Source organism: Lissotriton helveticus, chromosome 1_2 (genome assembly GCF_964261635.1).
Source record: "Lissotriton helveticus chromosome 1_2, aLisHel1.1, whole genome shotgun sequence".
NCBI classification, from domain to species: Eukaryota; Metazoa; Chordata; class Amphibia; order Caudata; family Salamandridae; genus Lissotriton; species Lissotriton helveticus.
In genome coordinates, this window is record NC_136058.1 from 252805200 (window position 1) to 252817469 (window position 12270).

At 44.1% G+C, this 12270-nt stretch overlaps 1 protein-coding gene across 1 annotated transcript in view; it reads right to left on the reverse strand.

The window, feature by feature from the left end:
* LOC144800599 (vitamin D3 hydroxylase-associated protein-like) overlaps nt 1–9030 on the reverse strand; it is a 422322-nt gene extending 413292 nt beyond the window's left edge. Inside the window, exon 1 of the mRNA XM_078671692.1 lies at nt 8663–9030. Coding sequence (XP_078527818.1) covers nt 8663–8857 — 195 coding nt within the window. The 5' untranslated portion in view covers nt 8858–9030. The remainder of the gene's footprint in view (nt 1–8662) is intronic.
* Between the last annotated feature and the right edge of the window lie 3240 nt (nt 9031–12270).

The window sequence follows — 12270 nt, forward strand, 5'->3', positions numbered from 1 at the left end:
GGACTGAGCCTCCTCCTACCATTCCAGCTGATGAAGCATCATCTGGCACCCAGTGTACTCAATTAATTTATTCTGCACTTACTTCGGAAAGGCACAAGGTTCAATTTTCTTGCCAGTGAACTTTTAACTCAGCCTATTGCCAGACCCCAACAAGTCCTTCAATCTAAACTACTACGACTAAACAGATGACTTCCAGATAATCCTCAAGCTGCAAAAACAGGTAGACCTTCATTGATATGGCACAGACCATTCCCTGAAAGGCATAGACCAATGAATGCTAATTAACCACCTGAAACTACTCATTTGAAACTAAGATACTCCTGTGCCAAAAATGGATATAGCAGTCTACCTACTCATGAGACCAACAAACCACTGCAGGAAGGCAATAATTTCAACTATATCTAGGAGTCTTCTCCTTCTCTCCAAATACTTGGTCAGAGGTTCCTCTTGCAAAGCATTGTTTATGACCCACACAGGAATGTTATATCACAATGTGGTAATACATACAAACTAGAGCACTGTCCTGGTTTTCATTCCAGAGGACCATCTTGCCGTTCAAGAAGATGCACATTGATGGAAATTCCTTCTCTGTCCACAGAACAAAATGTTGACAGATTCGCAGCAAAGATAAGAAACATCCAAAATCACCACAGAGTCAGAATTGAAGGAAAGACCTGGCTGTTCTCCAACAGGTGACACCCTGTCGCACAGCAGTACCAGATCACTATGATCACACAGTTGATTCAGTCACCTATGTACTGGGGGCTCGTATTAACATATTTGACTCCTCTTGGTTCCAGTCCAAGATTAGGTGCATCTGCAAAGATGCTGCACAATATAGCATCCTTCTAGTACAGGACACAGTCAGCTGGTCAGGGAGGCCACACACTCAGCCGAGCACTGCCAGGACAGGGTCTTCTGGGACCATCCAAACCTGTTACATAACAGAGTCCTGCCACTTATTTTGTCTGACCACAAGGCAATAATGCTTAAAATTACTTTGCCAGACCTCTAGGGTACCTAAGAAAGTACTTGGCTCTCAACCCTGGCACAAGGTCAAGGGAGAAGAGCTAAGTAAGATACTTAAAAGCTCTAGTTAGCCCATCCCTTTTGACCTAAATGAGGCTGTGAGGAACTACCACTCCTGGATTAACCTCGCTGGGCAGCAGTTGGCTCCCCAGACTGTGCGCGTTCACTTAGGCATTCTCCTTCTGAACCTTGGCTCAATGAATACCTGAAGGCACAAAATTTAATCTGTCGAAAACTTGAAAGGAAATGGAGGCTAGCAAATGACGCACACACTAAAACAGACTACAGACTGGCCATGCAAACCTATAAAAAGTCTATTTTGAAGGCCAAATCAGACTTCATTAAAGAAAAAAATAGAAGCAGCTAAGTGCTGCCCAAAAAGGCTCTTCACTATGGTAAAAAAACTCTAAGCTTACAGAAACACAAGTCGAGGAAAGTAGTCAGCAATTTTGTAATAAGTTAGCAGATGCCTTTCATCTCAAAGTTAAACAAGTCTTCGATGTTTTTCTGACCCAACCTAATCTAGCTGCACCCACTGGAAAGAACTCGAGCACCAGCCCAAATCTTCACGCTAAAGCAGAGAGCTGTTCGACCACCACACTCCCTATCTTCCCACCTATCACGCTTGACCGGACTACCAAACTAATTTCTTTAATCATGTCTGGATCCCCCTTAGACCCATGCCCACCTAAAATTTTGTATATGGACCCTGCAACAATTGCACCTGCCCTCTGGCCCATCTTTAACCACATACCTACGCCTGGGTACTTTCCTACTGATTGGAAAAAAGCCTCCATCCTGCCACTCCTGAAGAAACCTAACTTGGATCCGGAAAACACTTCCAATTATAGACCCATTTCTAGACTACCATTCCCAGCAAATGTCATTGAAAGATTCTTAAATGAAGAACTGTCTTCTTTCCTCATGGAAGGTGACATCTTGCACCACTCGCAATATTGCTTTCGGGACCATCACAGCATGGATTTGGCACTCATCACGGCCACAGAGGAACTTAGGCAAACCCTTGACAGATGGGATAAAGCGGGGGGGGGGGGGGTGGTGAGTGCTGCTCTTATCCTTTTAGATCTCTCGGCAGCATTCGACACTGTCAACCACGAAGTGCCAATTGAGCGTCTGGCCTCGTTAGGAATCAGGGGTAAAGCACTCCTCCTTCTCAGATCTTTTCTGGCCAGTAGGAAACAAACAGTAGCACATGATGTATTCGTCTCCACGGACTTTTCACTTCCCTGTGGAGACCCACAGGGCTCATCATTGAGCCCCACTCTTTAACTTTTATGTCATCCCTTTGGCCAAGCTGATAAGAAGCTTCGGCTTCACACTGGTGTCATAAGCTGATGACACTCAGATCATTGTGTCCATCAACAGTCCATCCACGGATACTGCATCTCGATTTCAAGATTGCCTGAGTCATATAGGGCAGTGGATGCAGGTTAATTGTTTGAAACTCAACACATCAAAAACAGAAGTCATGCTATTTGGCATCATGCCAATCATTTGGTCAGATAGCTGGTGGCCAACCGACATGGGCCCTCCCCCAATACCAGCCAGTAAGGTAAAAAACCTTGGAGTTCTCTTTGACTACAAACTTTCCTTTGAACCACAGATAAACTGAACCACATCAGCCTGTTTTTTCATTCTCAAAATTGAGCTACAGAAAACAGTGGTCACAGCTTTAATCGGATCTAGGCTGGACTACTGCAACGTTCTTCTCACCAGTGCAAGCAAGCGTAATATACACAACTCCAGATGCCGCAGAATGCCGCCGCTAGAGTCCTGCTTGGGCTCACTAGCTTTGACTCTGCTTCCAAGGCCCTCGCTGAGCTCCATTGCCTGCCTATCGGAAAACGCATCCAGTTCAAAGCGCTATGCATTAAGTTTAAGGCTACACGTGGCAAGAGTCCTCAGCAACTGTTGCAACTTTTTACGCCATACATTCCGGCCAGATTACTAAAATCGTCAGACAGTGGAAACCTGTCCATTCTCAGGGTACATAAAATAAAATGGGCAGGTAAAAGTTTTGCTCACTCCACCACCAAAATGTGGAACTCCTTGCCTACTCCTCTCAAAAATGTACCCAATTTGTTGCAATTCAGGAAGCGCTTGAAAACCTGGATCTATCAACCTGCCAGGTAATTCGAACCCTCTGCTGTCCTGTCCGCCTAACTAGCGCCTAGATACTATCGGGTCAGTGTAGCTCATTATAAATCCCTCATTTCATTTCATGCCCCACACCAAAATGCTTCCTTCCATTGGACTAGCGCAATCCTAACAGTAAGCATAGGCAACTATGTGTCTCAATGATTTTTACTTCACTGCACATACATGTAGCTATTTCACAACAGAGGAATCCCAGAAGTCCTCAGGGCTGAGACCCATACTCTTTCCATTCGGGTCACAGTAGAAACGTACGGTTTTCCAACGAAGCACAACCAAGAGAATGAGAGAATAGCTTGCTACTCGTCCACAAAGAAGGAATTCAAGGCACAATACAATGCAATCTGTCGGTCATATCTCAAACAGAATATAAAGGAATGTGTGTTTGCTCTAATTAATGGTCAGTCAGAAAAGTAAGTGTAGACCAATTTCAAATAATGAGCATGTCCAACAAAAAGTAGATTTGGTGCTCTTTGCACCAGATCTGCATGTCCTGGTATTTAAAGGGCATTTATCCAACCATAAAGATTTTTCCAGGTAAATTTTTGCAGGACGAACCTATCAAAATTTACCTGGTGTTGAAAATGACAATGTGTATGTACATAAGCGGCGTTCATTTGTGTTCACTGTACCCCTTGTTGTAAGCAGAACGGATATCACTAAAACACTGACTGTGTTATCCCGCTAGCATAGGCCCATGCACACACGTACACGACAGCCATTTTAGGTATCATGGTCTCCCAGTTTGCGATCGATCACCAGCGCCCCTTCCCTGACCCTACAAGCTTCCCCCATGTACCCTGACTGCCCCCGCTCTCACACGCACAAGTCATGAGCCTTCCCCTCCCGCATGACTCTGTCTCTGAGAATCGCACCCCGCGCCTGACCAACACCTCCTGTCCCTCCATGAATACCCCTCCTTTGATGACCTCTTCCTCTGAACCTAATTGTCTACATGTACCGCTGGTCATCCCTTAGCCTGAGGATACAGTTCATTGCCCACTACTGTATGCACTCGCCTCTCTTGAAAGGAGCCACTATTGATCATGACCACCCCACCCCCTGAGATTCGATCAGGAGCACACATTCCAACGGAATCAACAGCACACTCAGCTGCATGACAGCCCCCTCCTATTGTATGGAGGATAAGAGCCCCTACTGTAGCCACGTGTTGGAATATCTTCGTACTTACAATGTCTTGATTGTGATGAAGGATGTGTGTGTGTCATAAACCTGTGTATAAAAGACGAAGCCTCAGAGAAACTTGTTAGAGCACCTCCCGAAGACACTATGCGAGCGTCCCAAATGACATGCTCTCCTCTTGAGTAATAAACTCGGTTCCTGGTTTCCTGCCTTCAGCGCCCGTCTCTTTATTTGGTAATTATTCGAGATGGAAACGAAGAGTCGCCCTGCACCAGCAGCCTGGGCATCGGGTGCGTTATGGGCTGACTTTTCTACACTGGGAAACATCTGGGGGTTGTGGTGCTTACCGCAAACCTCATAATACTAATATTTGCTGTTAAAGGAGGTATCATACATTTCAGAATTAACTGGACCAAACATAATTGGTGACTTTAGCTACTTAAGTTTATGTAACACGTTTTAAGCAGGAATTAAGGGTATGATTGTGTACTCTATAAAACGTAAAAAATATAGATCTCAAAAGATTTTGAAAAGCATCAATTAAGGTGATTTTGAAGCACTAACTAATTCTACAGTCCACCATTACTCAAAAATGCATGTCATAATTAAGGGCTTGATTTATATTTAGGCAGGTGACCTGCCACTACTCCATGGGGATGGAGTAAATTACCCCATCCCCATGGTGGAGGCTGTCCACGCAATTTATAAATGACCACCAAGCAGGCGGTTATTCATAAAGGCACTAGCAGGAACCGCCAAAACTGCGGTTCCTGCCAATGCATTTTAGGTTTTCTACTTCCGACCAGAATCAGAAGGATGCAGCCCTACAGCAAAAAAATATATTTTTTTTCTTTTCAAAAAGAAAATGCTGAAACAGGATTTTCTTTTTAAAAGGAAAAAAAGTGATGCTCCCCTTGCCATGGGAGTCTCCTCCAATGGCTGGGGGTGGGGGCAGTACAATAATTCTACTGTTCCTTGCGGCCAAGTTTGACCTTTGTGTACAGAACAGTAAACAAGCATTGTTAAATGCATGGGTTTCTAGTATGTGATTAATAATACGCTGTTTTTGTTTCAAGTTGTAGCTTGCTGGGTGGTTGTACACTATAAGTTACAGAAAGTCTGTTAAAGTGTTATGACAGGTTTATGTACAAAAAGGCAATATCTTGTGCGGTTATTGTTTATGTAGTGCGGGTAAGTAATAGCAACATTTTTAAAAAATATGCGAAAAAGAGAAATAATAGAATCAATTAATATAATAGCACTATTATGTGTTTAGAGGAATTCTGACAACTTTTGGGCCTGGTGCCAGTGCACCTGCTGCAGCATTCAAATCATGACCCTATTGCCTGTAAGGTAACTGCACTAGTGACTGCCTGTTTAGTAGTAAAATATTGCAATATTTGGTGTTTAGAGGGGTTCCTAGAGCTTTGGGCCCTGGTGTCACGGCACCTGCTGTACCACTGAAATCATGACACTAGTGCCTGCAAGGTAACTACATTTGTGTCTGCTTATTTAGTAACCAATTATAGCAATATTTGGTGTTTATATGAGTTCTGACAACTTTTGACCTCAGTGCTACTGCACCTGCAGCACCATTGAAATCAAGCCCCTTTTAACTGCAATTGTGGGCCTGAATAGTAGTAAAATATAGCAATATTCAGTGTTTAGTGGGGTGCCTAGAGCTTTTGTTGCAATCATGAAGCTATTCCCTGCTAGATAAATGCACTTGTGACTATTGTTTAGTTTTACATTTCAGCAATAATCTGGGTTTATCGGGCCCTAGAGCTTTTGGCCCCTCTGCCGCTGCACCATTGAAATCAAGTCTCCTTTAGCTGCAAGATAACTGCAATTGTGACTACCTGTTTAGTAGTCAAATATAGCAATATTATGTGTTTTGAGGAGTTCTGACAACTTTTGGGCTCATTGCTACTGCACCTGCTGCACAATTCAAATCATGACTATGTTGTCTGCAGGGTAACTGCACTTGTGGGTGTCTGTTAAGTAGTAAAATATAGCATAGCTCTTGTATATTAACTTTATTTTTAACGTGCAATGTTTATTACAACATTTAGAATTTGATCATAATGACCAAATAAATTAAGTTGAAAAAAATCAATCCGATAAAGCCTACAATGTGCAAAGAAGGGCACTGACGCATGAGCAGGAAATGCTACAAACGTCCTAAGGCTAACGCAGCTGCTTTACACAACTAAGTAATAAAAAGCAAGAATTCCAGCATAGTGCTAGAAGCTGTCTGCTTTACCTGTGGTAAGAGATCTTATATTGGCAGTGAATGGGGCTTAAACAGTGTGAACAGCTTTAGTAGAAGTATTGTAAATGTGTGCAGCCAGGGGAAGTTAACAAAAAAAGTTCCACACAAAAGCGAATGAACACAGTAATTCGGCCAAGGGAACTGATAAGAGTCACCTTTTAAGATATATTAAATACAAGATATTTCACAAGCACAGCGCAAATGAAACCGAAAAATGACTACATGTCCACTCATCTAAATTAGGTGGGGGAACATGTAGCTATTTCTCCAACAGCCCTCACTCGCATGGGCCATCTGAGAAGTTTGGCCGGGTGGAGACAAAGGAGTCTCTACTGTGGTCAAACGTAAGATCCGCCCCCAATTAAATTTGGCAGGCAGACCACTGTATTGGCGGGGAGTGAACTCTGTCGCTCTTGCGACGAAGTATCCTCTCCGTCAATATATAAATCAGGTTCCAAGATACTTGTCAAGTGCAGCGATTTTAAAAAGCAACTTAACTGATGCCATCCTATTCTTTTGAGACTTTATTTATAGATGTTCTAGTATGAAACACTTTGTAACAATAACATTTCTTGAAACCAGTTGTATTTAATTTAACAAATATATCATTTGTATTCTATGTAACACATGCTACAGTGTACTTTTTTGTTCTGCAGGACTGTAAATGTCCTGTAATGTTATCCATGTTATCAATCCCTCAAGGATGAAAGAGCAATATGGCCTTGCTGATATTCAAATCTATGCACACTGGGCTTTAGGTCTCTGTAAAAGTAAAGCAGAAGGCTCAAGCCAGATGCCTGGTTCTGGCTCATCTTGAGGTCCCAGCTCTCATGTGCCCTGCCACCCACGCACTAACTTCAGGTGCAAAGAATTAAAGACAAAGTATAAACCTTTGATGTGAAATAGGACGTTGTGATAGTCATCTTGTGGCTGAACTGCACAATGTGAAAACTGTAGATCAGTCCTGGCTTCTCTGCTTGACTACATTGTGGTCCTAGGCAACATGTAATATAATCACTCCTCCTGTATTTTCATTATTGCGCATGAGAGCGCCTTGAAATACTGGAGATCATTATGTGTGCTATACTAAAATCCATCTTGTATTTGATTTATTAGACTAGAAGACTGCTACAAGTGAAATAGGTGTTTAGGACAGATATAGGGTGCCCATGACATCTGACTTGTTTGTGTTTAACCTCCAATAAACGCCTCTCAGTGCAACGATATAATCTGATGTACTAAGGTGAAACGCTTCTGCATTTTAAAGAATTGTTTTTTGTTAATGTTGGTCTCACGCCACTAAGAGAAAAATACAAGCTACATGAAATGTTTATGTTGTAAAGTGATGCACAGTTCTAATTTCCTCTATATCTGTTTCCAAGGCAAACTCTTTCGTTCATTTCATTGGCTCTGGACATTGCCCTGTGATGGGCGCTTATATTACACACTTTGTTGCAATGGGAGTGTTACAGGGCAACCCTGCCCTGCTGTGTATATGGGGATGGGGCGACACCTGGTGACAGCAGCTTTCAGACTGCTGCTTTCATAACTCTGCCAAGGACTCGTTAAGTGTCTTGTTGCTCAAGAGTAACAATAAGTGTTTCTACTTATTTGAGGAAGGATTAGGCACTGCACGAAAAGTGGAGTCAGGCACCTGAAAGGGACAACTCCGTTTAAATACACGTACTAGTTTAATGTAGAGTGGCTGTCTCGCAGGCCATGCTGGCAGCCAACAGCCCAGACCGTGGCTGGTGACTGGGCGCTAAAGCCTTGTTTTTTTATGCAGTAGCAGTTTTTATACAGCTCGAACTCGACCCGAAGGGAGAGCTTTACATAAGCACGTGTTGCATTACAGACCGACACATTCATTTTTGGGAGGCACGAGGAGATCACATTATTTGCCTAGAATCACAGGATGTTGAGCCAACGCAGAGACTCCAACCAAATTCCCCCAACTCCGAAGTCGACAGCTCTGGCCATTACGCCACCTGTCCCTTCAGCCCAATGGCGGTTGCGCGCTGGTCCATGCACTGCACTACTCACCTCCTGCCGGAAGTGCTGAACCGCCCGCTCCATGTGCTCGAGCGCCGCCTGCCGCCTCTGCCTGGCCCGGTCCATCTTGTCCAGAGTGCGCCGCTTGAGGCTGTTCCAGCGCAAAGCCAGCAGGAGCAGCGCCGCGACCGATCCACCGACCAGCAGCGCGCACAGAGGCGCTACCTCCAGCCCCGGGGTCTCCATGGCGCAGAGTGAGCTGCGGTACCCGGCTCAAGGGGCAAGTATGCTGCGCTTATCCTGCTCTGCCCAGCCTGGAAAAAACCGGAGTGGACCTCGGACTGAAGCGATAACTGAGTGAGCACCCACTGACAAGCGCCGTAAAGCACAGTAAAAGCCGCAGTGGATTTCACGGGTGCACGGACTGGAGTCCGAAGTCGCTAGTCCTATGTTATGAGGTAAGTAAGGGGGCCTTGCCCTGGGAACAAATAACGTGTTTTTTTCTTTTTAATGGAGATGTTTCATTTGTTCAAGTACTAAGAACTTTCTTACGTCTAAAAGACGGGTATTATTTCGGCTTCGATAAATGGGAGGGGTTGATTTTAAGCTCTTATTTGGTCAGTAACATAAATCACTGAGTAAGGCAATCGTGAGTAGACTTTGTGAATGACCATTAAGGAGAGCCCCCCCCCCCCCCCAATGGAGCAGAGAAACAGCCCAAGTGGCAGGAAGTTGCAGCAGCAGGACGAGGGCGAGTGTGTTAAAGAGGAGCTTTCCTGGATACGGCTCCATCTATCTTAGGTGACATACTCCGGTCATGTCTGTGAATCAACTCTAAAACAGTGCTTTAAGTTGGCCGGGACTGTCCGGTACTGAGTACCGGCACTTTTTAGGTCGAGCCAGAGTAAGTGTGCATGCGCTGCTCTGCGAGGCTTCTTGTAATCACTCTAAACTTTTCTGTGTGGGTCTGACTCCCCCACGCATTTGGTTGGCTGTTGCATGTGTCATTTTCTTTTTGTAGCCTGCAAATGGCTGAAGGCGGGCGCAGGGCCCACCTTTTTGGCAAATGTTCACTCTCACAGCGTTTTGTATACGGGAGCGAGCAGCGGCGCGCTGCATTCCTCGTCGTGGTTCAGGTTACTAATTAAACACAGCACAGTCGCTTTCGCTTTAGCGGCCGTGCTTGTTATTCCAGGTGTCTTCGTTGTTCAGGTCCCTGCCCCCTCAACCGTGTTTCGTGTTCCCCTCTCTTGTTCTGTACGGCACCACTTTCAATTGAAATGTAAGGTGTGACAGAGGTGAGCGATGCGCTTTAACACTTGCCATAACCTCGAGCCCTTATTTATAAACGTCAAAGCTTTCAGTTTAAGCGCGTCTTTAATTGTTTATGAACAGCAGATATCGGTCCAAGCTGCATGCGCGCCTACACTAATGGCAACAACAAATTTACCTCTGACACCATAAATCATACAATGTTTTTTTGTCCGTCGCAGAAGTCCCTTTAATTGACTCTGCGGATTCTTTTTATTTGATTATGTATTTCATCAATCGACTTTGTATCGTTATAGGGTTCCCTTCACCTAGTACAATTAGAAAATATTTTTGTCTTACAAAACATCACACATAAAACGTGTTTACATACCACAAGTTATTTCATAGTGAATAAACAATAAACATCAATCATACATACTAGACATAAAAGCTTGCATTGAAACAAAAAACCACATTCAATTGTAAGTACAATCTTTCCCACTAACATAACTTCTAATTTGTGAGAAATGTCCTTCTTTTAACAGTGCCAGAACTATGTTGAGGTCCTAGTGGGGGCCCGAGGCTGTTTTACATTTTTGTCTTAGTGAGTCCAAGAAATTGGGCTCTACTTGCAGAGTTCAAACCGTATTCCTTATAAAGTTTCTTGTGCTCTGGGCCCCTAAATAGTGCTGACGCGTTTCGACCTTGGAGAATTGGGACCGTTAATAAGATTAAGGTCGTCTTCAGGGCTGAGTGTATATCTTTCTACAACGCACTTTTTGTGCTTCCAAGAGTGCCCAGGCATAGTCCTTACCTTTGTAAGGCGTGCTGTATTCACTGTTAAAAGAAGGACATTTCTTACAAATTAGAAGTTATGTTAGTGGGAAAGATTGTACTTACAATTGAATGTGGTTTTTTGTATCAATGCAAGCTTTTATGTCTAGTATGTATGATTGATGTTTATTGTTTATTCACTATGAAATAACTTGTGGTTATGTAAACACGTTTTATGTGTGATGTTTTGTAAGACAAAAATATTTTCTAATTGTACTAGGTGAAGGGAACCCTATAACGATACAAAGTCGATTGATGAAATACATAATCAAATAAAAAGAATCCGCAGAGTCAATTAAAGGGACTTCTGCGACAGACAAAAAAACATTGTATGATTTATGGTGTCAGAGGTAAATTTGTTGTTGTTATTGGATCTTTGATTATGACCTCTGTCTTCCTCAATTGAATCGCTCCCCGTAGTGTGATACCCAACACTAATGGCGGCAGCGGACAGTTATTACATGCCACATCTCTGCCGTCCCTTCAGCTCCATAATTAAAGGTGCATCATGACAAAAATGGGAGAGTGTGACATGGGGGCGGGGCCACCCTCCCGGTGGCGACTCTCCTCTTCCCCTCATTCCATGTTCCCCTCTTTCTCGTCCATGCAGCAGCCTGTGGTCTGGAACGGGGCTGAGCCATGGGACACTTCCAGCTCGCCCGACGAGGAGGGTTGCTGTTACTTTAACTGGACGGAGGACTTTGCAGGCCACGCCCCCTGCTCAGCTGGGGCCCCGGAACTAAAAGGCAGAGGCAGAGTCTCTGCTCCATGGTTCAACGATGCTCTTAAAACTGCTAAACTGGACTGTAAACAAGCAGAGCGGAAATGGAGACGCGACTACAAGGAACCCTTTAAAGAAATATGGAAAACAAAAATTCTTGCCTACAAAAGCCTCATTATCAGATCAAAAGCTGATTACTACTCCTCTCTGATTTGCAATTCCACCAATAATGCCAGGAGTATTTTTAACATCTTGAACAGCGTTAACAACCCAGACGCTTGCAAGAATGAGATTGTCCCGTCTCAAGATCTTTGTGACAATCTTGCCATATTCTTTAAAGAAAAAATTTATCTGATTCTTCAGGATTTGGACATCTCCACTGATGATGATCCCCCTCTGGAATCTAGACCCGCCCCATTGCCTAACCAGGCACCCAAGCCGGCTTTGACTCTGGAAAGGCCCTTGCTCAGCTTCCTACCACTTACCTTTTAAAAATTTTCTAATATAGCGAGTGAGATTGTTTCCGGCTCTCCGTTGGACCCACTCCCCCCTAAAATTTGGAAGGAACTTGCTGTTGAGCTTTTTCCCTCCCTCCACCTCATCTGCAATCAATCTCTTACAACTGGTACCGTCCCTGCTCACTGGAAGCGTGCGCTCGTCTCTCCCCTTCTAAAAAAACCTTCACTAGATCCTGAGTGCTCAAAAAACTATCGTCCCATTTCACTGCTGCCTTTCCCCGCCAAGATAGTTGAGCGGGTGGTTAGTAACACTCTTTCCACCCACTTGGAACAACGTCTCCTTCTTGACGAGGATCAATTTGGCTTCCGGCCGGCCCATGGGACTGAAACTGCCC